This window comes from Sceloporus occidentalis, unplaced genomic scaffold, assembly GCF_023333645.1.
Source record: "Sceloporus occidentalis isolate IW3139 unplaced genomic scaffold, rSceOcc1.0.p SCAF_2, whole genome shotgun sequence".
Taxonomy (NCBI): domain Eukaryota; kingdom Metazoa; phylum Chordata; class Lepidosauria; order Squamata; family Phrynosomatidae; genus Sceloporus; species Sceloporus occidentalis.
Genome location: NW_028316982.1, coordinates 95,532,342 through 95,559,464, shown reverse-complemented (window position 1 = coordinate 95,559,464; position 27,123 = coordinate 95,532,342). Strand labels below are relative to the sequence as shown.

The 27,123-nt window shown below is 38.9% G+C and overlaps 1 protein-coding gene across 4 annotated transcripts in view; it reads right to left on the bottom strand.

The window, feature by feature from the left end:
• Nucleotides 1–3,024: 3,024 nt before the first annotated feature.
• Nucleotides 3,025–27,123, bottom strand: part of LOC149318733 (cGMP-dependent protein kinase 1) — a 799,226-nt gene continuing 775,127 nt past the window's right edge. For all 4 annotated transcript variants that reach the window (XM_089510365.1, XM_089510362.1, XM_089510363.1 and 1 more), the window contains 8 exons: nt 24,004–24,143; nt 22,378–22,467; nt 19,477–19,618; nt 17,764–17,927; nt 13,962–14,084; nt 13,056–13,118; nt 11,378–11,444; nt 3,025–8,773 (listed from right to left, as the gene is read on the bottom strand). In XM_089510365.1, the coding sequence (XP_089366491.1) occupies nt 8,675–8,773; nt 11,378–11,444; nt 13,056–13,118; nt 13,962–14,084; nt 17,764–17,927; nt 19,477–19,618; nt 22,378–22,467; nt 24,004–24,143 (888 nt within the window). In that variant the 3' untranslated portion in view covers nt 3,025–8,674. The remainder of the gene's footprint in view (nt 8,774–11,377; nt 11,445–13,055; nt 13,119–13,961; nt 14,085–17,763; nt 17,928–19,476; nt 19,619–22,377; nt 22,468–24,003; nt 24,144–27,123) is intronic.

The following is a 27,123-nucleotide window of genomic DNA, read 5'->3' as shown; positions in this document are numbered from 1 at the left end:
CCGCTTCCTTGCCCGGAGGTCTTCTGTATACCAGGGCTTCCTTTTGGAAGCAGGCCTGAGAGGGTGCTTGGGAGCGATACTGTGTATAGCCCTGGAGAGATCTGTGTCCCAGATACCAGTCAGGGCATCAACAGAATCGCCGTCATTTCCAACCATGTAACCCTCTAGGGCTTCCTGGAACCTTTCGGGTTCCATCAGCCTTCGAGGGTGGACCATTCTAATAGGTCCGCCACCCCCGGGGGGGATCTTGGTAGAAGTCTTGATTTTCACCTCCACCAGGAAATGATCCGTCCATGTCAGGGCAGAAATGTTAGTTATTTCCGGCCACGGATTTTCCATATCCGTACAAAAGACCAGATCGAGTGTATTACCTACAAAATGCGTCGGACCCGAAACCAGTTGGGACAGGCCCATGGCCGCCATGGTATCCATGAATTCCCGAGCCGCACCGGATGGAACATAGTTGGCCGCGAAGGGGATGTTGAAATCACCCAGGACAAGTAGCCTGGGTGTTTCCAGCATCAGCTCCGAGACCAACTGTGTCAGCTCGTTAAGGGAGTCTGTTAGCGCACGGGGTGGCTGATACACCAACAAAATCCCTAGACTGTCACTGGCTTTCAGGGTCAAGTAAATACACTCAATAAAGGAAGTTTGATGGACGTGGTTCCTGATAAGAGATAAGGTGTTCTTATGTACCAAGGCAACACCCCCCCCCCACCTAACCTGGACTGGTCCTTCACTGAAAACCCGGCCGGGAGAGCCTGAGCCCACACAGCTTCCCCTTCAGGTTTCAAGCCAGGTTTCAGTAATGCAAGCCAGGTCACAGTTGTTATCTGCAATCAAGTCATGGACGATGTGGGTCTTGTTGTTGATGGACCTGGCATTGCACAGGAGCAGAGACAGGGTTTGTGGCACGGTTGGAATGACCCTCAGGTCCTTTTGGTTAGGAGGAGGACAGGAAAGAGGGATAGATATTAAGCATCGATCTCGCCTTCCTCTGTAATGCAAGTCCACCCTCCTACCGCCATACCTCCTCCTGCCCCACACTACCTCAATAGGAGCTCCGCTCAGGCAAGAATTACCCTCTGCCTCCCCAGCCGAAGCATTCCCCTCATCCATATCCTCCGCCCCCCCCCCGCCGAACAGCGATAAGGACAGAGATATGACACTGCAGTCAATCTCTGTCTGAGTGCTGGCACGGAAATGATCCTCTTGCCCTTGTGCTGCTGCAAAGGAGCGCAGCTGCAGAGCTGTGAAAGTCCGGTGTTCAGTCCGTGGGCGCCCCCCCCCCCACCCCGGGCCGGTGCGCAGATGCGCACCTCTGACAACCTGGGGAAAAGCCCGGCAGCAACACAGTTCTCAGCAGGAGTCTGGTGGCAAGGGGAGGCGTGACGGAGGAGGGGACTAGGCTGCCTGGCTTTGTACGTGCCGCTGCCCCGACACGCCCCTCTCTCTGCCTTCCCCCCAGGTGTCCCGAATTCAGCTCACCAAGGCTGCCACTGAGACGCTGAGGAGATGGAAAGTCCGGTGTTCAGTCCGTGGGCGGCCCCCCCGGGCCGGTGCACAGATGCGCACCTCCGACAACCCGGGGAAAAGCCGCCCGGCAGCAACACAGTTCTCAGCAGGAGTCCGGTGGCAAGGGGAGGCGTAACTCCTCATTTCGATGAATTTGGAAAAAAGTGAATTCACAGAGTTCGCATTCAAGCTCCCTTCAATTTCACTCCAAATTGGTCTGGTGTGGAATGCAACTTTGCTTCCATCCTGGTACACCCCCCCAACCTCCAAGGTCCCACATTTCCCATGATGCTGTGCTGCAATTTTGCCCCATTTGCATCCAGTACTCCCCCCCCCCGCTTCCATTGCTGCCGAGGGAAAATGCTGTTGTTTCCAATGCCGCTGGGGAAAGGGCTGAATGTATTCACGTTTTAACGTGGACAGGAGACTTGCTGGCGAGGAGGGGGAAAGTGTCTGTTTCCAATGCCGCTGGGGAAGGCTGCTTGTGTGCATGGAATAATTGGAAAATAATAAGCTATTAGTTTGCTGAGGCACCAGAGCTCTCTGGCAGAGAAGGCTCAATGTCTCAGGACACTACAGTTCCCAGAATTCCATAGCACTGAGCCAGGACAGTTAAAGTGGAGTTAAACCGGATTATCTCCCCAGTATGGATGAAACCTAAGAGAAGGCCACTGTTACAAAGGGAAGGAGAGATGTAGTTGAAATAGATGAGGAGAATGACAGGAGGATAGATGTAGATGGGGCGGAAATGGATGAGGGCTCTGACACGGAGGACCCCATTTGAATTTGGCTGCCAGGGATGGGAAAATAGAAGGGAGGAAGAAACGTGAAGCTGTCATTCACGTGAAAGTGGAACCAGGCTCGCTTCTTAACCCTGGAAGTGCAAAGGTTCAGGATGCGTTCAGACCCCCACTGAGCATGCACAAGGGTCCCAATTCAAATTGTTGAATCCGTATGGTATGCACCGGTGTGGTAATACAATTTGGACTCACTCTGCTTTGCGTGAATCTGCATCACGTGACTTGCCTTGGATTCGATTCCCCCTCAATTTGGAAGGGCAACCAGGTGTGATAAAACATTCATGTTATAATGTAAATTCGCATCGTTGGACCCGCAGTCATCCCGTATCTGAGCTGCAAAAACCTCAGTGTGATAAGGGCCATTGTTTCCTCCGTACAGTTACCCTAAGGCTAACCCCTATCACAGGTTTTTTTTTTTTGGGCAAGTTTTGTTCAGAGGGGGTTTGCCTTTGCTTTCTTCTGAGGCTGTGAGAGGGTGACTTTTCCAGGATTTTTCATGACTGACAGGATTCATACCCTGGTCTCCAGAGACCTAGTATGATAAACAATACCATGCTGGCTTTATAGCTCAAAAATTTCCTAAGCTTTGCCCATGAAACATTTGCTATGTGAAGTGATGAGTGAGGGGAAAAACAAAATTAAAGCACACCAGAGTTCACATTTGGATGGCACTGATCCAGAAGCTAAAAAATGATATAAAGCAACAACATTCAAAAGTAATTTTTTTTTTAATTTCAACTCTATAAAGTATACAACAGGCACTCGGCAATTACAGCTGCAGGGAAAATACAGAGCAAAACAAAAGCAGTTTATGATAAAAAGTTTTTTTTTTCTTCAGTCTACATCAAAAGAGTGCAAGTGGTCAATGACCATTAGATGAAAGTGTATCTTGGACACATAAAATTAAATCCTTCTTCTCTCATATAGGATCCTTAGTAAGAAGAAAAATCAAAGGAAAGAAGAGCTATTATAAAGGAAATCACCAGTGTAAAAACAGCATTAAGTTGGAATACGTACGATAGTAGGCAACTTTGATTTGATTTCTCTTTGCTATTAAAGCCCAAAACGTCAGTGTCTCAGTGCCGTGGAGTGGACTGTTCACAAAGGAAGAGGACAAAGAACACACTTTTAGTGTTTTGCTTACTAGGTGAACTACTGAGAGTTTGACTCAGAAACAGTTTGCATATACATGAATGTATGGTTGGATACAGCTTTAGTTGTACTTAGAGTAGACCCATGGAAAGCAATAGGACTCAAGTTAGTCATGACTAACTGAACAATGAGGTCCGCTGTAAGTTAAGTCAGGATCCAACCAATAGAAAACACTGGTCCTGTTTTGTTCAGTGGTGCAACAAGCTTTACTCTTTTTACAGTCATTGGTTTTACAATGAAAAGAGTAAGATACTTTTTGTTTGTTTGTTTGGTGTCAATTTTACAGTCAATTTGCTAATCATTGGTCTGACTGGAACGTTTTTGCAATGTTATCTATTACAAAATGTGATATGTTAGAACTTTTACTGCACTACAGTTTTAAAATTTGCACAGCTTAGCAAAACAGGAATACCTGTATACAGACTGATAGTATGTCATATATTAATTTGACCTGCACATACATTTATACATTTCACAGAAATGACGCTGTATCTCATTAACAGATACACAGCTCTGGTACATTTATAACAGAAATAAGAGAACAACTTCATCATTTCTGTAATTCATCAATATTATATAATAAAGGCTTATAAACTGTTAGCCGAAAGAACTGTAAAACGCAGCAAGCTAAGAAAGGACAACATTTTGAGGTGTGTTTGTCTTTGTCATGCAGCATAACACCAAATTTGTATTTTTTTTAAATAGGATGCCATGAATTTAAGGCACTTGCAACAATGCCAAATAACTAGATGATGTTCTAAACTATGGGACATATGGACAACGGTACAGTTGACATAAGTTTCAGTAATACTGACAGTTATGACATTAATTCAAGTCTACGTTGATCTAAAAACATTACCTTACAAATAAGAAAAGGAAGGAATAATGCAATGAAATACTAAATAAAAAGCCATATGTGTACCACAAAATATTAACACGGAAAAAAAATCTATTTACATAAATATTTGCTTGTGGTCCTATTATTAAATAAGAATTTTCCGTGGGTAATGCAGCACTGTAATAAGCTCAGCTTATCTGTACCTTTAGAACCCAGTTCTTGCAAATGTTTTCTTAAATATGACGGCATTTTAAAAAAATGCATATTGTCCCATACTTAAAGGGGAACCGAGATCTCAGTCGGAAAGAAATCAGTAGGGGGTAGACCCTACCCAAATGCATGGGTCTTACTCATGAGCAAGGTTACTGAGGACTGTAGCTATATAAATAATAAGTAGTCCACTTTTTTGCCAGGCATGTTCTGCCTAATGCAGCCATGGCAGGTTTCCCATACAAAGCTCCACCAAGTGAAGCTCCTCAACTAGATTGGACCAACAGTGTGATTAGTTGTTTTTTTTTTGTAACTGCCTGTGGCTGCTAATGTGTGTAGTGGGACATTGCAGCCTTGATTCATGTGTCAAATTACAACTTCAAGTTGCATGGGATGCCATTTTTGGTGTGATCTGCAGAGAGAGTAACATATGGAGCAGTTCTAAGAGACAGTGCATTGAAACATGAATGTGTGATATATGTGTGTGTCTATTTATATATATATATATATATGTAAATAAAATATATTACTCATAAATGCAAAGTTTACTAATATACATATGCTAATTTTAAGTTATTTAAAATACATTTAGTAAAGAAAATGTAAGTGAATCATAATGAGAAAATAAATTTGTATTAAGTGCATACAACACCAGTATATAGTACTGAGTGCAGCTCAAGGGTAAATGGAAGGAATCAAGCATAATAATTCATACTAAGCTCATTTGAAACTGTCCTTGTGTGATTATTTGTCAGTTGAGAAATTTGAGATGGCCTATTATTACTGGAATTGTCCAGAGCAGAGACATATATTCTTATATTTATGAGGAAAGGTCAAATTAATCAAAATGAACAAGGTTTTATGTTTCATTTTGTTTTTTGCATTTAGGTTCACTCAGAACAGGCACATCACTAGTCATACATGGAATGAAGGGAATGCATTGTGGAAGTGATTCCAACTTTAAGCTAGAAAGGAAGTGACTTTTGATTAATATTGTTTCAGCCCTAATATTAAAAGACATAATTATTCACGCCATTTTAATTACAGCACAACCAGCACTTAGGAAACTGAACAGCTTTCCCATAGAGTCCAAAGAAAAAATTGTAGTTCCTGCTTATGCCATTTTTGACCAGAACAGCCTCAAACAACTCTTAGGAAGCTGTGCAAGGTGTTTGTCTTGTGTGTGGCTGTCAGAGGACGATCAGCCATCTTAACAGTGATGCAAGACTTGGAAGCTCTGAAGCACGTTAAAATAGTGCTGGTATGTTTGCTTTCTGGTTAGGTTCTTGTACTGCCACAGATTCCTACACTTGATCTTACATGCATTGGAAGCCAAGTACTGTTTCCTAGGATTAACTTGTTATGTGGTATATAGGTGATCACCTATGCCCCTTTCATCATATCTTGATATGTTTGCAAATAGTAGGAAAATGTTTTTCTTTTTTAGAAGCCAGAAATCTTGCTGCTTTTTTTTATTAGGAGTGAGGTGTAAATAAGACCACAGGTTGGCTGCAATGTGAGGATGTGGTACTCTACATGTTCTTGCACTGGCAGTCCCATCATACCTTACCACTGGTTATGCCAGCAAGAGCTTGACTTGAGTTGGAGTCCAACAATATCTGGAGGGTCACATGTTCTCCATCCCTGCTCTGAGTGTGAAACACAAATGATCTCAGAAAACATTATGCTACTATTAAATTGAGGAGAACACAAGGAAGACCACCATATATTTCTTCCTATGTTACACCAAGGACAACTGAAAAGACTGATTTGAAAAATATTTTTTAGGAAACCCAGATTTTGATTTTTGGATGCATTCCCTCCCCCTCTCCAACTGAACTACTTTATAAGCCTCTCTTCTTAGAAAAACAGTAGTTACAGTACAATTGTGCAGTGTTCCCTAAATAATTCTAAGCCAGTGCTGTGATATATATTTACCAGGGACTGCTCTTGCATCTAAAACTACTTTGCTTTGCCTGGAGCATGTTTTACAGTCCAGAGACATGATATGAAATTATATACTTCATAAATTAGATCTGAACCAGATTGCAGTCCTATTTATGCTTACTTGGAAGTAAGCACCACTGAACAAAATATTGTTTTCTGAATAATCATGTATAGGATTGCATTGTACGGTAGCTGCATTTTGGTAGCACAAATATCAATATGGCAAATCATGATTTGCCCAACTGATTTCAAGGGCTAATTATAATACAATCTTGTACATGTCTGTTTCGTTCAATGGGACTTACTCCTGAATAAGTATTATAGGACTAGCCTACACGCAAGTAGTTCAGTTTGAATTCAGCCCATTAAGAGCTAACTCTAAATACTGGAAAAGGCAAAACAAATAAAGAGGTAGTGTAAGGAGGCAGAAACTAGGAGAACTATGCAGGCAAAATAATAAGAAAGAGGGCAAATTATAGGAGGAAAAATTAGACAGGGAACGTTTTAAAAAGAGGTAAAAGCAGATTGTGAGTTGGCTGGTAGTGCTTTCTAAATACAGTATGAGTGAATTGACAGAAGGGGTAGCTCTGAATGGCATTTCATATTATGTTTCATCTCTGAAGTGTGGATTATTGGATTTTTAAATCTGAGATAATAAAAAGAATACTATCTAAAAGGCTGTTTTTGCTGACAGATATCATAAAGATATGGGAGGCTTCTCTGTGATTGCTGACATTGCTCAACATTTTTATATAATTTATTCTCAGTTGTCATTTATGTGGCCACTGATGTTAGAAGATTCATGCCTAATAGACATGATCCACTGAAGGTGGAGAATTTTAAAATCCCACTGATTTCAAGATGATACATTTAAGCATGTGCTTAATTTCCCCTTTGAAATGACATGGGATTTTGAAATGCTCTATTTCAGATGCATTGAATTTTTTGTTTTAAATTGATTGATTACATTTATAGTTATGTCAGAGAGAGAATTGAGCTAATTAATCTTTGAAACAAACAAGCGAATGCAGTCAGATTACAATGGTTTTAAGAGGATATGTGAAACAGAAAAACAAACTAATGGCAATGCTGCAGCAGAGTAGCAAAACTGTGTGATGTGTTTGTGTGTGCAAATTATTTAAAATTTTGGTTGACTATAATCTCTCTTGCTACATTTATTCCCTGAAAAATGACAGTGGGAGTTTACATATATCACAGATGAAAAATATACATAGCACCTATATAGTACGCAGTGTGTCTTGCCTGTTCCCTCATTGGGCTCTAAAAGGTAAATGCTATTCAAACTCAATGTTAATGCCTATTAGACCAGTTGGCTGCTGTTATTTTCTGTCCAGGACCTTTCAATAAGTACATTTTCCTTTTTAATAATATAACTAGCATACATGTGTAAAATGAGTAGTTTTATGAATAATTTTCTACATGCTCTTATGTAGCTGTACCAATAAAACTAAACGTTAGATATATCATGTTCTCAGACACATGTGATAATTAACCGACCCATACTTGCTTTTAACAGTTCAACAGATACTGTAGCAATTGTGCTTTTGTTACCAGTTGAGGGGAAAAGCACATCAGAAATTAAAAATGGAAGAAGGTAACATTCATTCTTGTCATGAATACTGCTTGAAAAGAAAGACAACTTATAGCATTGCTTTGACATGAGCTCCTTGACCAATCACTTTGTGGTCCTCCTTGGTTTAATACATTGGCCTACTTTAAGAGGCACAATACACTTTACAGTATTTTGCAATTTGAGACTACCCCAGTTGTCATACTGTAGACTCTACTGTGTAGAATAATCTGCAGTACTTAACATTTCTAGAATTAACTAGATAAAGAAAATTATCTTGCAGCTAGAATTATGTGCATCTTATTCTATCAGCTTTCAAATTACACCAGGAGCATAGCAAGTTCATTAAAGTGATAGAAAACACATTTAATTACTGGTGGAAAAGGCTTTGCTTCAGGACCACCATGTCAACTGCTATGTTAAGTTCAAACAGAAAACATGTGAAGAGCACTATTGTCATCTAAGCGAGAAGTCCTAATGCCACTGTAGTTACTGTAGCAGCATCAATCAAGGCATCATGGTGACCCCGAGCACTAATCCTTCCCAATTCCTTCAGGTTTGCTGGCAGCCATGTCTCAGGAAGCTGTCTTCAGCAAGGCAGAAGCAGGTAAGAGAAATACATTAAAAGTCTATGTCCCATCCTGAGTTGTCATCAGGCGGTGGTTCATCGTTGTCCTCAGGGAAGCTATCAAAATTGCTTGTATCTGTTGGTGATGCAACCTGCCCAGTAAAGAAAATTAAACTATTAGTACTTTTGGCTGCTGTCATGCCAAAGCTGCTTCCTTTGGAAATCAGCTTTTTCATTTTAAAACTATGATTGCCTTTTGCCATATATACACAGGTCCCTGCAAATTAATGCTTAAAAGTGAGAGATACAAAGACAAGTTTTGAAAAGAACAAGAATGAACAAGAATTAAAAATAAAAGCCGCACTCGAAGCAATTGAGAAGAATAAATCACCAGGAACAGATAACATACTAGTAGAACTGCTACAATCTATAGCAGGGGTTCCCAAGTTATGCTGTGAGGAGCGCTTAGGGCTCTTTGTGCACTTCCCAGGTGCTCTGTGGCCACTCCAGGAAAATGAAAGAAATAAACATTGAATTAAATTAAAGACTAAGAATATATATACTCCTAATCACCATTAACTGGTATAAAGTAGTCCTCTTAGCTTAGGGGCTTGGCCAAAAAAATATGGGGTTTCACAAGTCAAAAAGGTTGGCAAGCCCTGATCTATAGAGACATAATCAACTATCATTCTAAATAAAATCTGCCAGCAAATATGGAAAGCAAAACAATGGTTCCCAGATTGAAAACCATCACTATACATCCCCATCCATAAAAAAGGAGACACAAGAGATTGCAGTAACTATAGGACCATAGCAAAACAGAATGGTTCCCAGTCAGAAAAAGGGTCAAGATAACCTTATCTCTTTAACTTGTACACAGAAAACATCATACATAGAGCAGGTCTAGACTTAAAGAAAGGAGGAGTGAAGATCAGAGGGATGAATCTCACCAATCTAAGATATGCAGATACCATGCTGCTAGCAGAAAACAATAAAGACTTGGGTTTATTACTGAAGAAATCAAAGAGCAAAGTGCTAAGGTAGGCTTAATGCTGAATATTAAGAAAACAAAAATAATGACCATGTAGGATTTATATAAATTCAAGCTAGATAGCAAGGACATTGAAATAGTTAAGGATTTCTCATACCTTGGATCAATCATAGATTACAAGAGAGACTGCAGTCAAGAAATCAGAAGGGGATAGAACTGGGAAGGGCAACTATGAAGGAACTAGACTGCATACCAGACAGATGGACTCAGTCAGCCAAGGCTGCAGGATCTGAACAGAGAAGTTGAGGACAGGGGGCCCTGGAGATGTTTCATTCACAGGGTCACCATGAGTCAAAGCAAATTCAAAGGAAGTTAACAAGATGCCAATGGGATCTACCATATATATTCACAGACAAGTTGATCTCATGTATAAGTCATGAAATGGGGTTTAATGGGCCCCCCCTGTTTCGGCCCTAAGTGAAATTAATTGTGAGAGTGATTCCTAACCTGGCATTCAAAAGCTTTTTTTCCGTATGCTAGAAAAGTATAATTTGGGTTTATTCACAAAGTAAGTTTCTTCATTGCACAGTTTAATGCAAGGAAGCCATGTTGGAAACCTGAAAATACTTGTGATGGTTGCAATAATACACTGCCTTGTCAATGACAATCTAAAATAACATTTACCAATTTAAACCATCTCCAAGGGGGGGGGAATCTGTTCTTTTGCAAGCAATGTTTGAACTGTTTTTCTTTTCTGTCAGAGTTAGTGGACTCAAAAAGCAAATATTATAGTATATAGTTAGCACTATAGTTAGTATAGTTAGCTGTTTCTTTGGTTACATCTCACATGTAGAATATCACCCAATCAGGAACTATTTACACTAAAGGTTAGTGCGGAAAGCTTTTGCACATAAGTAGTTGTATCTCTGAGGCTAATTCCATCAGTTGCCTGGACTAGGAGCAAATGATAACTGGAATGTGTGCTGCAGGCAACAAGTACTCTTATTCCAAGATTAAGCCACTCATAAAATACAGTTTGGAAGCACTGGAGTCTGGGGACAAATGGGGTTTATCAAAAATTTGAGGTATTATATAGCAGGAAAAAATGTTGCTTTTCCTGGCACTTCTGAACTTTTTTGGATTATGTTATCAACTTTGATCCTCTCATAGTCTTTGACTTGTCATTTTGAGTTAGCATGGGGATTGGCGCAGTAGTTATATGGTTTGTGAATGTGAGGTATTTCTGATACTTCAAAGAAGCAAACACTTGGTCTGGAAGGAAGCAGTGCTCAGTGCCATGGACACTGGTCCAGAACTACAAGGGCACAGTGAGTCTTGCCAATAGAGAATGAAATAAAAACAATGTTGGAAAGAGAGAAAAAAGTGAAAAACAGACATGCATGCATACACACACAATGACGTAGTTAGGAAAAAAGGCCAAGTACCTAACTACTACAAGGGGAAAAAAATCCAAGTGTCCACCCCATTCTGAGCATTTACAGGTACATACACGTTCTCAGGCATTAATAAGGTATTTATAATGCCTTCACCATTATTTCAGTAGAATCTATGTTCTTACACCATTACTGCATTCCTTTAACAAAATTAGGCAAAGTTAAGTTCAGTTACATGGGAGGCAATACATACTTTCCTTTAGAGTAGAGCTGCTGGTTTATTTTAGAACTAGATACCTCCAACATTTTTATGGTTTCAGTTACCAGATTTATGTTATATAAACAAATAACAGAAGGAAAGGTATACTTACACTTGGTATTATAGGAGGTGTCAGTGTACCTTTTCTTAAACCTTCCCAGTTAAAGCCTTCAAACCACCTAAAGACAGAATGAGAAGGGGATAAATGGCTCAGGTCCTGTTGCATGAGGATCAAACAGGAAGATCAAACAGCCTAAATAACAAACTGCTGAACATGCTGATATACACCCACTGCTGAGTTTTTATTTTGTCAGTATTTTATCCGTTTGTGATCTTCTGTACTACTGCTTCCTGTTTAACAATTTAAGTTCTTTTAGAATGGAAGGTTTTGTGTAGTTCAAATTTTATGGGATAGGATAAATCAGGTGAAAGTAATGATAAAACTCTGAGGGCCATGATAGAGTAGGATAGACTAGCATTAGAAAAAAAGAAAGAAAAAGCACATTTTACTGAGAGCTAGATACAGAAAAGTTGGACTAGATGTGAGAACAGCATAAAGGAGCAAAAGGAAACTACTTTGCAAGGTATGGCATATTTTGCAAAGTGTGTTTTTCTTGTCGAGTATGAATGAGCATGCATACTGACTACAAATGAGCATCCATACTGAAGGCTATCATTACATTCAAGAGTTTGCAAATACTGAAAGTATTGCCAAGGACTGTATGCATTAAAGTGCTTGAACCCACAATTATAGGCTTTCTTAGTGTGGTTTCCCAAGATACAAACTAAAACAGAGAAACTGATATGTCCACTCTCATCATAAAAACAAATGCTATAGACACTATCCATGGATCTAAGGCTACATCCACATTGCACAAATAATCCAGTTTGTCACTGCTTAAACTGCCATGGCTCAATGCTATGGAATTCTGGGACTGGTAGTTTGTTGTGGCACGAGAGCTCTCTGATAGAGAAAGCTTAAATGGCTCACAAAAGTACAATTTCCAAAATTTCATAGCACATCATAAATGTTTCAGATTTTCTTTGGATGTTGGAATATTTCACATACATATTGAGATATCTTGGAGATGGGACCCAAGTCTAAACATGGAACTCATTAATGTTTCATATACAACTTCTACACATAGCCGGAAGGTAATTTTATACAAAAATTTAAATAATTTTTGCAGGAAACAAAGTTTGTGTACACTGAAAACAAAAGTGCCAATATCTCAGCCATTAATGCAAAATGTTTTGGATTTTGAAGTATTTTGGATTTTGAATTTTCAGATAAGTGATACTCAACCTGTATTATGTCATGTTGAAACTGCTTCTGCACAGGTAACTTTTTTACTACATCATTTAAAGTTTTCTATTACAAAAAAGCCATATGTTAAAGTAGCATTTCACATAGTTATTTTCTCTTACCTATGAACGCTCTCTACATGAAACAGAATATGAATCAGGGTTCTGTTTGGGCAGAGAATCTCTGCACATACAGACATCTCTCATCTTAAGACCTGTTGCTTTTCACACAAGGAAAAGGATGATGGATTGTTTGTTTCCGTTCATGTTGAATAAACATGCTCCAGAATGCGTGAACAGGACTTCAGCGTCATATGTTAAGAGTTATGATATCCATTGATATCTGATAAACCCAATCAAAGTGAATAGAACATTAGAAAGAAATGACAGTTTATTTCCATATGGTTTATATTTCGGTCAGAGGCAGTACTGATTTCATGTATATTCTTCCCCAGTACAATTTTTCACACCTCAGACATACTTACTTGTGCTTTTGAATATCCTTTACTCCATTTTTCAAGTTACCTAATCTTTCTGATGGGTTGTCCCTGTTTAAAATGAAAGAAGAAAATCAATCGGAGATCAAAGCAAAAATAGGGATTATGTCATCAGTTTACCAATAGATGTCTTTATCTTAACATTTTACATCCCTTCTTTCTCAGCCAAACAACCCATCAGAATAGTAAAAATATAATGTAATTATAAGATCAGATAGATAGATAGATTACTGGAGGTGTTGAGAACAAGAGTCACATTCTTCATATATATATATATATATATGAATTCTCTGAAAACTGTATCTTATTGTTATAGTATTTTACTATACGTTGAAGAAATAATGGGATTTAAAATTTCTGTTGGTCCTTTGAGTGTATCTTTCAAATACCTTAATGAATAAGGACTTGTGTTATAAAAATGATGGTCAGTATATTTACTGTCTCTATTTGAATAGCCTTCTGTTGCAATAAAAATAGTATTCTTTTATTCTCACATTAGCCTTTTCTAAATCTTAGACATCACAGTGATGATAAAATTTACTTGTTGCATCCAAGCTAGTAAGTATTAATGTATGTATGTGATTGTTTTCTGTTTTTCTTAGCTTAAAAAAGAACAAAGATTTGTCAATTTCACTTGCAAAGTATCTTAGAAATAAATAACTGAATACATAAATTCATTTGGGGGCACTTGTTCAGGAGTGTTCCTGGAGACCAGGATACTTGCTAATTGTGTCAATACTGCAAATCAGATAAGGCCTATCAGAGAAGACAGAGAATTTTATGTCTTTGGACAAAACATGAACAACTGAGAAAATAAGATACAACATTAATCACTGAATTAGTTTAGGCATATTCCCTTCTTGACAAAATTACAGAGGTATTAAAAGTGTTTACCTGCATAGTTTTTTTATTAGATTAGCAGCATTTTTGGCAATCTTCTTTGGAAATTCGATCATGTCAATCCCCCTTAGTATGATGTTATAAGTTTTCATGGGATCTGGTCCTGAGAAAGGTGGACTAAAGAAATGACAAAAAGTTTTAAAACCCACTTTTAATGTCATCACTGTCCTTCCTTCATTCCACAAATGTGCAACCAGTGAAACTAATAGAAGAGAATTTTCCAGTGGCAAGTTTCAATGCAATCCAAAGCCCAGAATACTGTTGGTGCATTATGCTAACAAAACTTACGTTGCTGTAGACAGTGATAGCAGGAGGGAAAGCCCATAGGTGCCATAGCCATAAAAACAGAGACTGGAGAAACAGGCTCCTCCAAGTCAGCAGATTCTGACTGCCTTTCCTCACCACTACTACATTTCCCATAAAAACATGCAACTGCTATGACAGTGCCCTGAGAGGATTTATGTCAATGCGATCTATGCCGGCACCAAAACTAATGCAGATTAGCAGCTAGTTTGGGGTAAGGCCCAAGACCTGGATATTTGCTAATCGTGCAAACACTGCAAATCAGAAAAGGCCAATATCAGAGAAGGCCAATAATTTTATATGTCTTTGTTCAAAGCATGTATCATCCAACATGCATTTTTTAACAAAAGCTATATAGTGGAATACTATAATGATATATTATAAAATTCTGAATGTTATGCATGCAAGATGACGTTTCACTTGAAAACCTTGCATTTTACCAGGATGCAAATACTATCCTAGTTTTTAAGATAAATTAACAAAGCCACTTTAGAATTTAGGGGATGCAATCTGAGGAAATCCAGGCTAGGAGCACGGATATTATTGAGGTATAAACATTAACTGTTTCTTAAAGATCTGAATGCATCTTCTGTGACTACCACCCAAACACTCATCTGAGAATATGCATGCATCAGATCCCATCATATTTGGCTCTTTCAACCAACCTAGAAGACTACGAATCTTAGCACACAGTAATCCTAAAAATTCACCTACGCTAGAGAAAAAGCAGTATGCAAAATAATCTTGTAGCACCTTTCAGACTAACTGAAAGAAAGATGCTGGTTGCATGAGTTTTCATAGACTTCAATCAACTTAGCAATGGCATAGCATTTACATTTCTATACCACGTAACAATGAACACTCAGCACTCTCTAAGCTGTTTATCATCTGTAAACCAATTGCCCCCAACAAACTGGGCACACATTTTACCGACCAATGAAAGGATGGAAGGCTGAGTGAACCTTGGAGCCCTGGGATTGAACTCATAGCTGCAGCACCGGCATTTAATCACTGTGCCACCAGGGCTATGTCCTCAGATGCATGGAGTAAAGTAGACTTAAGTCTACAAAGCTCATGTTACCAACATCTTTCTATCAGTTAGTATCAAAGATGCTACAAGATCCTTTTGCATAGTGATTTTCCAGACTAACACAGCTATGTGTTTGAATTATTTGTCACTAGCTATATATGTGGTGGTGGGGTTGCAGACTTCACTGGGTGACACCCCAGAGAGGGGTATATACTTGGTGGGGCAATACACCCAGGGGGACTACTGTGGCTATTGGGAGAGCAATAAAGGGAGTTGTCCCTTTCTCACTTGCACAACAGCTGCTGAGGGGGCAGTGTCCCATCAGAGTCTGGTGTGCTACTTGCATAAAGCTTGTGCAGCAGTCACATCACACTCTGAAGGCCTCTTGGTGGGGGGCAGTAGTCTCTTCAGAGTCTAGCTTATACAGCAGCCACACTGGACTCTGAAGGCCTCTACAGGGGAGTGGGTGTACCTTCAAAGTCCTGTGTAGCTGCTGGGTGAACAGCCACACCAGACCCTAAATGAGCACTCCAGAGGTCCGTGTGCTACCCTCCTCAACAGCGGTCTGGGGCATAGGGTAAGGTAGTCTGCCACTCACCTGCACCGGGTGACACCACCCACCCACAGCGACACCACTGATTCTACCACTAGGAAAAAATGTTACTGAATCTTTTTCTGAACATGTAAAGCTCACTGATATAAAAAAAGAGAGGGCAGGATAGCTTCTGACTGACCTAACTATGTGAACTCCTGACTTTCACAGCAATGCTTCTTTTAGCTGTTAAATTTCAAGCACTAATATTCAGCAGTTCATAATTAGAGGTTTTAGTCACAACTGTTGCTTACTGAACAAGCTAACACATAGAGATTACTGAACACACTCATCATGTTAATTGTGTTCAATGGACCATGTTGCCCTCTACCCCTCTTTTCCCCACAGAGTGTGTGGACTAATAGGGAGGCCATGAGATCTTGTTTCAGCTTGGCCAAGTGCCTGAGAACTGCATTTTTTAAAAAGAAAAATTATAGGAAAATAGTTACACATATGAGAAATGAATTATAAACTGTAATTTCCTCATACCAAAATATTGAGGATTTATGCAGTGCCACCATTTCAGTTCATCTTGCATGAATTAAACCAAAGAGCAGAACTTTCTCTGATTGTTATGTATTTCCATAGGTACTCAGTCATTAAGGTTAAAACAAACTTCAATGGTAATTTGTCCCCTGGCCAGATAGCATTTTGAACATATGGAGAATGCCAAAGTTAGAAACGAATGGAAGGTTTTGTAATTATTAGAATTAGTTATCTAGCATCCTTGATCTTCAAAGAATTTTATGGTAAGCCACAGTTCTGTGAGGTAGATTGTTAATAATTCTATTTTACAGAGGCAAACTAAAGCTGAGAGAGAGTAACAGAGAATTCTTAACAAAGGTTTGCAACAGAGACATTAAAGTTTAACTTGACTGAGCTATCCCCTGATCATGTCTAGTCTATGTTCATCTAGCACTGGCTGGAGTCCTTGAAATTAAAAAGGTATTCCTTCTGACATTTTTGAAGAGAATAGCACAGTTCCTTCATGACCACTTGAGTCTAACTATTTTTAGTTAGGTTATGTTAAATTTGCACAACTGCAATGTTAATTGGCAATGTAAGAAAAAGAAACCTTGGGGCTGTACAGACTGGCAAGAATGCCAGTGTCGAGGTGGAATGGGGATGTGGCGACTGGCTGCTGCCCACCCCAACTCCACCCCCTAAGCAGCATTACACCTCCTGCCCAACCAGACGGCGGGTGGCATCACAATATTTCTGCGACACAGTGTTTAAACATGCTGTGCTGATGAAACATGGAAGAGCCATGGCGATGGTGGCCATGTCTTGGATGACACCGAAAAAGTTGTTTTCTGCACAAAAAAAACACGTAGGTTTTTTGCACATAGTTGTGAGATGTAACAATTCTCATCATGCAGGTTTGTCTTCATTGGCCCTTTCCAACAGTTGAAGAGTAAGAGTGATCGAATATAAAACCTCAAAATGTATGAGTAAAACATTGGTTACTACACACTGAACTTAAAAGTCCTGTGTGCCATTATAAACTCATGGTTTGTTGGGTTTGTAGAAATGGACAGTCTTATTCTGCAGATGATGCTCATTGTAAAAAAATGGATTGCAAGAAACTGAAAGCCTAAGAATTTGAATTTGCTGCTATGTATGTTGTTTGTCTGGCTTTTCTTCTTATGCTTGCTGTTCCAAGCCTTCTGCTCTTTAGAGTACTGACTGTGAACTAGGGGCAACGCAGAATGAGCAGTCTCAACAGTAAAATTTTTAGACTTTTTTGTACGTGGTCATCATAGCATATGCCAACTCTGAATTCCACTGCTCCTAATCAAAGTGACAAAGGCAGAAATATTCTCTAATTTGCTGATCTATTTTTACCACTAGTTCCCATACAATGCTCATACCTGCCAGTCAAGAGCTCATACATTAAGATTCCCAGTGACCAGTAGTCTGCTGAAATGTCATGACCTTTGTTCAGGATGATCTCTGGGGCTACATACTCTGGAGTTCCACAAAATGTCCATGTTTTCTTTCCAAATCCTATTTTTTTTGCAAAGCCGAAATCAACCTGTGAAAAAAGGTTCACACACCCACCAAGAAAGAGAAAATAAAGAGCAGTTATGCAGGAGCAAAGGGTTTGAAGAAGAGATGGTGATTATGTTTTGCTTTGAACAAACCACTTCAGAAAGGACAGGTTGCATGGGAAAATTGTCAGAGTTGGAATGTTGAATGAGATGTTGGGCTACCTTAGAAAAAACATGCTAATTGTCATATTACCACAGAAATAGAAGTAGAGCCATGGAGCTGTATCATTTCAGATTTGCAAAAGAACAAAAGAACCTTTATATAAATAATAATAATAATAATAATAATAACAACAACAAATAAAAAACCAAAAACAGTTCCAATGAGACAACAATGAAATAGCAGCGGTCTAACACTTTTACTCTTATAGATGGTCAATGACTATTTGATCTATTATACTTGTTTTATCGCTAGGATCTCATCTACATAAATAATGCAGGGCAATTGTAGGAATTGTCCCCCCGCAACTGCAGTTTAATTTTTTTATGTGGTTTCCAATCACCAAAGCTCAAGATACGAAGAATTATGATGTATATGTAAGCTGAAATATAATACAACGAAGCCTGCAGACTATATGTTACCTATGCCTGGTTTAGGATTTTTCCAGTGATGCCAAGGTTAACCATCACAAAGATGTCACAGAAAGAATTGAGACATTGCCACTTCTTCTTTTCCTCACATTCCTTCACATTCTTCATGTTTTTCTCAGTGATCAGAATGCTAATGCAAGGAAACACTTTTTAATTCTATAATCTGGAATTTCAGGAGATGGAGATTTCAATAGGCTTCTTGAGTCCTCCCACATACATATAGGGGGATTGGCAAGACGTGGGAAACTTTTGGAACATTCTCCTTGGATGCTAGCTCTTCATTAAGCCTTGACCAAGACTTGGTGCTCAAAAGCAGTTTGTTAGTGTGATTAACCTGTGTGTTGACACCCAGGGCCAAGCCCAGGCTTTGTGAAAGCTCATACACTGTGTTTCCTGCCTTCATGGCCAAAGTGGAGGGAAGGGTGAGTCAAATAGAACACCTCTGATACCTAGTTATTTTTAATCAGAATTAATACAGCAGAAGCTAGGGGATTGAAAAAATTGAGTATTTGAAGAAATAACAACAGCATAGTCCGTAAGGAGCACAATACTGAAATATCAAGGATGATATTAAACTCTTTATAAACTATTTGAACCATGCAATAAAACTCAAGAAATTTCAGAGGATAAGGTCACAAAGGCTACTTCAAATGAACTGTGAACTTCAACATTCATCTACTGTGAACTTCAATAGTTCATCTAAAACTCAGGAGCAGTGAGATTAATTTGTTTTTATTAGTTCTCTTTATAAATTGATTTGTCCTGGAACTACAGAACTGAATACTGCCTTTCAGCCAGAAGCACTATTTTATGGTCATTATAAACCCGTTTGAGAAGGCATTTTATTAAAATGGAAGAGGCGACAGCCTTAACTACAATGCAGTCAGCATGACAATGGAATAATTTATTGCTCCTTGAAAGAAAAACATCCTGAGCACTCACCAGTTTGGCATAACCTCGGTGATCTAGAATGAGGTTTTCTGGCTTGAGGTCCCTATAAATGATTCCTTTGGAATGCAAATAGGCAAAAGCTTCTACCACACAAGCTGTATAAAATCTGGTTGTAGAATCTTCAAAAGAACCTCTGCAAAGGAATAGGGAGAAACTTGTAATGCTTCATGTGTGTGCTTCGTCCAAACATTTGATTTAATATTTCAAAAGTATTACTTCAATAATATCACAAATCTGTTCAGTGGGCAGAATTCCAACCTAGTCATATTTCAGGTGCTGTAGGTAATATTTCAGAGGAAGGAACTGGTAAAACTACCGCTGAGTATTCCTTGCCTAAGAAAACCCTATGAAATCCGTGTGGTTGCCATAATTGGATAGGTGACTTGAAGGCACATACACACATAAATATTTCATGTAGACCAACTGAACTTAAGGTGACTTAAGGACCAACTCCTTCAGTATGACTTTTGCTGCTCGGCTTGGTCATCTGGGTCTGTTATCTGCCACCACCATAGTGAAATAGGACTTTCCTATTGCTATTGATGTCCTAGTGCTACACCTGCAGCAGATGGGAAAGACACAAAAAGGCTTGCCTTCTTTCTCTCATTGCTCCCAGTATAGTGATGGCTCATAGGGATCTGGAGGAGGGATGCCATTGTAAACCTGAAAATATCATGATGGGTCCAATTTGACTTGCAATTGAATTAAAAAAACTTGTACAGAGGGTGAGACAACCTGGTTTGCTGAGTCTATCTACTGATCAAACTTGGGGAAAATGCAATAACCAATCACTAATCTTCCCTTTGATCTTGACTCTGCCTAAGGACTTGCAAAAAAGAAAGGTTCAGAATCAGAAGGGCTGTGGCACTGTTGCAATGTCCAAACAGAACCACAAAGCATGGATCACATGAGCCAGAAATGTACCTTGATGAAGGTAGATATCAACTTAGCTCTGGCCTATGGGGAGAGAAGGGCTTGTAAAATCACCACATATGAATTTAAATGTGCTGCACTCTTTTCCACTGGCAACAAGAAGTCTGAGAAACTGACAATTACATTTCAACCATTTCCAGTATATTTATGTGTGTGAAACCACCTGAAGGGCTTGCAGTGTCAGGAAAAAAACATTTTTCATATATTTAATGACCTGACTGTAGCAGCCCACTGGCTGGCAGAGAAACCGTGCTGTGAAACAGCTGTAGGGTTATGATAGAATCATATTTCTCTGCTTGTTTGCTTAGCTGTTGAAAGCCTATGGTGTGTTTTTTTACAGGCCACAGATAACTTCTTCACACGTTGCACTTATTTTTGCTCGTTCCTAGGGGAACAAAAAGGGGTCCTGATATCACAGCTTTACTATGATCACATCACAAAACCTAAAACAATTGCTATATATTACAGTTAGCTGCCCAACTAGCATTTACAACTGCAAAGAAAAAGACATACTATGTTATAACCTTCAATTATACCCTAGAAAAGGTTTACTGCCAAATTAAAGGATGCTATTTTTAATAGACAATGCAGATTTCATTTTTATCCTTAAGAGAAGAGGTCATTTAATAATATTTTACAATGCATTTCTTTTTAATATCTGTGGTTGTTGTGTGCCTTCATTTCTTACTTATTATAACCCTAAGTAGGTTTGCCTTTTGCTTTGGCTAATTTGCACAAGCTCACTCACTGGGATTTCATGGCCAAGTGGGGATTTGTACCCTGGTCTCACAAAGCCCAAGACCACTACACCATAGTGGTTCTTACAATATATACAATACAGTGGACCCATGTAATCCACTAGGTTTGATTCCTGGATCCCCTGTGGATACCAAAATCTGTGGATACTTAAATCCAATTAAATACAATGGCATAGTACTATGGTGTCCCTTATTTAAAATAGCAAACTCAAGCTTTGCTATTTGAAATTTGTACTTTTTGGGAGTATTTTTGGGCTGTGGATACTTGAATCCATGAATAAAAATCTATGGATGTGGAGGGTGAACTATATATATATATTTTCCACTGCATACACCAAAATAGTTGGAATTACAATATTTAACTTTCAATTATTCATTACTTTCAATCATAGCTTTAAACATTTCTATTTCTATCTCATATCTGGGTTGGAAATTATATTTTGCAATTGTTAGAATTTTCATATTTTCTTGAATGAATGCAGTGCTGATGCCACAGCTGTTTCAGTTATTAGTGGATCATCCAAGAAAGTAAAAGTTTAATCCTTCTGAAAGCTAGATGGCAGTAGATACCATGAGTATGAGAGAGAAACCGTTTAAAGAAAATTTTAGGAGCTTCTTCAAACAACATTTCTTTTTAAAAATCTGTGGCCTACATCCTATTATCAGTCTCAGCGAGAGCAGAGCCATTGAATCAACAGGATTTTACTTGTTGACTTACTATTCAACAGATAAATCAATGGGACTACTCTAGTCAAGACTAACCAATAGAATTCAAACTAATAACAACTCTTTAGCACTTGATATAGTTGATTTTACTTATCTGATGAGAGGAATCCTAGACAGATGTCAATCTTCACAGTTTGGGACTTATTCTACACATTTGCACATGGTTGTTTTGTTCAGAAATCAATATTTACCTGAGCTTGAAAATCAATTTGGGGCCTTTCCCCCGTAATGATTATAGGTTATAGTGATTTTTGTGCTTAATGTGGTCAAAACCATAGCTGATGGCTAATAATGAGTAGCTTTTTAAAGCCATGACAGTGCCTGGCATTCGACTAATAACAGATGTTTGGAAGGCTGCATTCTAATCCTGTTTGACAGAGAAACAAGTTGGTCTTATAGTTCTTCCTAGAGCAATATCTATATAGCATATGAATAGGCAGCTTGCCACACAAATGAACCAGGTGACTTCTCTTACCTGTCCCTGAGAATTGTCCAAAGCTCTCCACCTAAACAAGCCTCCATCAACATATATAAATATTTGCTATCTTTGAATGTCCTGTATAGCCTATAATGGAAGGAAAAACAAACAGGTGTTTCAGTGCTATGAGCATCTACTAGAATCTGAATTGCAAAATCAGGTAATCTATGTGTAATACAATTGTTATAAGATTACACTACACAGTTATAACTCTCTATTCCACTTTACTTGTCACGATTCCACCCTACAGAGTCCTGGGCTCTGTAGTTTAGGAAAGGGAATTTAGAATTCTCTGCCAGAGAGTTCTAGAGCCTCACCAAACTACAAGACCCAGAATTCCAGAGGATATTGCCATGGAAGTATTAAATGGCCTCACTGTGCTGCAACAGTGTAGCATCAAAGGCTCCCTAAGTTACATCTCATTGACTTAGTAGTATTCACTCCTAAATAAACCTGTATCAGGGTGCACTGTAAATAGCTCTGTCAATTAATGCACCCAGTACACTGTCTTTAGCAAAGATTTTAAATTTTTCTGTCATTATGTTCTGTTGCATTTCTTACAAACTCTTTCTGAGAGAATTCCACAATTTTAGGAGACCTTGTCTACACAGGCCAAAACATCCATTTCCCACCAGCTCCGCTGTGGTCCTTTTAGGATGACACACATCCATTCTGGTGTGAGCAGTCTTGATGACATCTAGCACATTCCCTATCAGAACCAGACTACACCAACCTTAAAATGCTGTAAAAATATACCTGTTGACAGCTGTGTGGACCAGTACACCTGCCACTGTGGATCGCTTGTTTTGAGATCAGAACAAGGTGGTGAGTCCCATGAGCATTACTGGGCACCTCATTCTGACCTCAGAAGTGAGCGACCCATAATGGCGGTGGACAGACTGTGCAGTCACTGAAGTGCACAAAAGAAGGCCAAGTTAATGGGGACAGGTTAGGGCAGCTGTGGGGTCAGGATACTCTGGGCTGCCCTCACAATATCCTGGTGAATGCAGAAAAGGTCTGAGTTTCAGTACAGGGAAATATGGATTTCTCCTAACATTAGTGTTGTTCATTATACCTCTCATAATGTAAACTGTTTGGGGATGGTCTTACAGGAACAACTAAGACCTGTCAGATTTACAAAATCCTGATGGATATGCTCCTGGTGGAGATGGAAATGACAGAACTGGCTTGTTCATATGGCTCAACAACAGCTGTCAGCATTTTGGGGCTCTCCTGTAGGTACAACTATGGAGACTGTCATAAGGAATGTTTGTGTTTCAATATTAATCACTGCATCCATTCATTCTTTTACTAACATTAGTCAACAGTGTGAGAGAAGGAGCAAAGAGATGAGTGTTTGCATTCCCCTAGAACGATTGTGCCTGACTTTTCTCCTTGACTGTATTTGAGGTTCATTTAAACCAGTAAATTGATAATCCTGTACTGTATTTCACTATACCTTCACAGCATCTGCATCCTCTAGTGCTTCAGAAGTTTAAAGAACTGTAATGTTTAGTATAGATAATGATTAATCTATGTGTCAATGTAATCCAACACTGTATAAGGGCTAAAAACATGCTCCTGCCCACTGGAAAGTGGATCTATCCGGGGAAATGACCATACCTCACAATAAAATCTGAGTGAGCGCCTTGCATTATTTGCTTCTCTGAGCGTATGTGCTCTTGCTGCCTCGTGTCCACTATGTGGCGTTTCTTCAGTATCTTCATTGCAAAAGTTTTTGATTCATCACTCTTCAACTGGACCTTAAGAAAACAGAAAAAATGATGAATTTGAAATCAGTTGCCACAATAACTCTCCAAATGCAAATAATTCAGAATTATGAACTACAAATAAGAAACTTAATACTCTTAATATATTTTAGTACCTGGAGCTCAAATATTGAGCGAGCAAAAGTGTAAGCTGCAAACCATCTGGTAATATAAACAAACAGAATTTTTACGATCCTGCCTATGAATGGTACCCAACCTCTACCCCCTTTAAACAATGGGTGTGTTTCCCTTTTCGGCTCTTGCCAGCATGTTACCAACTTTGTGTTCTGCCTCCTCACATGTTCTATTCATTCCCACTCTTTTGCAATGGATCGGTATCAGGTCCCTGATTTCTTGCTTTGATTATGTTTATTAATTCAGACATCTTTCCACTCACATTGCCAGTACTTCCTATGAAATAGAGATTTTTTTCACACTCTGAACTGCTATTAACATTTAGCATGTAAAAAAAAGTATCACTGCAAGCGGGAAATTGTTATTTTTTTAATGATTTCTATATACCAGTCGTCCCATGTTTGTTATTATTTAAGGAAGTACAAAATTCATAGTCATATGCTACACATTAAACAAGTGTATAGTTTGGGTCTAAGTGTGTATAATAAAAAGCAAACTTTTGGGTTACCACTTTCCTGAAATATGAGATCAAAGAAAAATCATATAACGTTAGAGAACAAAGCTGTAGTCCTCATTCAAATTAAATGAAGTGTAATTAAGATCTGAATGCCAGAATGTATGTAAAGATTGCTTCAAACAGGACCCAGTGGTTTATATTCAATTGTTAATCCCAACTATTGAATAAACGGGAGCCTGGTAAATCAACACTTATGTAAATTCCATTAATTCAGTGGGACGTGGTTGGATTTAAGCCAAACACTGCAAAATTCTTTATCTTCAGTGGAATGAACCCATTTCCATAAGGCACTCTGTAGACTCAATATTGGGAATTTGAACAGTGATTCAGTTGTTTAGCTTACACTTCCCCACATATATGTGAAGCTTTTTTTTCTTTTTAAAGTGTTTCTCAAACCTTTATTCTTTTTAGTTTAATTTTCTGATTTTTTTCCCCAAAATGAAAGATTGCTCCTTGGATTAAGGGGGGAGGGCGGTAGATCTGTGATCTAGCATCTGTGATCTAGTATACAAGCAGCCCCTGCTGTAAATAGGGAAGGAAATTGTTTGCAGGAATATAACTACAATGAGATCATTTGCACCACTTCTCAGCAACCCAAATAATATACATTTGTATGCAGCTCCAGATCAGAAACTGATTTGTTTAACAACACTATGTTCTCTGATGGCTTGACATCACCAGTCTGCAGCAAAAGAGGAAAATTCTCCTTGAGTCTCAATTTCCTAAAAGAGAGACAGCTTGATCATTCATCATGGCCTTCTGCTAGATTCCTTTTTTCAAATCCAGTACCCACTTTCTTCAGTAAGAGGGAATCGGAACAATTCAACCATTTTCTTTAAAAAAAAAAAAGACGAGGCTGAAGCAAGTCAATTTAAGATTATCATTTAAGGGAACTCAAATAAAAATTAACTTTCATTTTAAGCACTAGGTTGGAGATCACCTGCTTCACAAGAAAGCTCTAAAATGTAGAACTAAAGGGTGGAATTATTTGATAAGAATGGGTTGGATCATACCCAAATTAACTCTTGTAAATTTTAATGGATCTGGATCAGCCCTATACAGGATCAGCTGTATTGTTTAGTTTCAAAAGTAATCTTAGATTGGCCATGGGTCATTGAAAAAAATAATGAACTAATTTTAAGATGCATGATTTGGATTATTCATAGATATCTACTATCAGTTATGATAGCTATAAAAGTACAAATTCTGCCTTTACTCAAACAATTGCATCATCACTCCTGAAAACTGCACAGGCTGTGGGTGATGCCAGGATTCCTCCAAAATGGGGTTCCTGAGAGCACTCAGGGCTGTATCAGCAAGCTGAGGGTAACCTCAAGGTCTGCTGACATGGACAGTCTGTGATCCAAGCAGTGGGAGGGAATTCAGATCACTCAGAAACCAGTGAGGTAGAAATTACCACCAAATGGCACGTTGCACTGTTATAGCACTATTATTCCACTTGTACTGCTATGGCCGCTTCCTGTGGAATGCCGAGATTGAAGTCTGAAAGCTCTCTGGCTGAGAATTCTTAATGCCCCCCTACACTTCAAATCCCAGAATTCCACAGTAGCAGTAAAAATGGAATAATAGTACTATAACCAGTGCAGTATTGTCCTAACTGCTTTTCGCTCTTCCATTTATTTTTACAGCAGAGTTAAACAAATATGGTTTGCTTAACTAAGCTGAAGGCTAAACTGAATCTGTACACAATGCTTTAGTGACAAGTGCATGTGCATATAAGCCAGTGATTCCCAAATTCTGGCCTTCTAGGTGTTTTGTAGTTTGGCTCCCAGAATCCCAGACCATTGGCCTATATGACTGAGGCTTCTGGGTGTAGAAATCCAAAACACCTGGAGGACCTGAGTTTTGCAATCACTGATATAAGCCATGGGCATTAAGACTGATGAGATTGCTTGGATAGATATCTGTCAGTGTTCAGGAGTCACTGGATTGAAATAGCAATTTCACAGCTTAGCCTTTGAATGAAAAGAAAAAAGGCTTGTGCTGCAGGTGATAAAGGCCCTTTCAAACCAATCCCACTCCTCTTATAATACTATCTTTACTGTAAAGTGCAGGAGGGTTTTAAATGCTTTGGTTAGTGGTTAGTCTGCATGGCCCGACACAAACACATGCAGCTTGATAATACACGACAATTAAGTATGTAATGTTTGTTTGTTTTAAAAAGTATAAGGTTTGTCAGTGAGTTTCTCTGTTTACATGTTGGTTGGTTGTTACTGAACTATTCAGCTTTGAAAAGTAAATTACAAAAGAAAACAAATCCTATTTGTAATGCCTGCATTACTAACATGGATGGTGTACGGG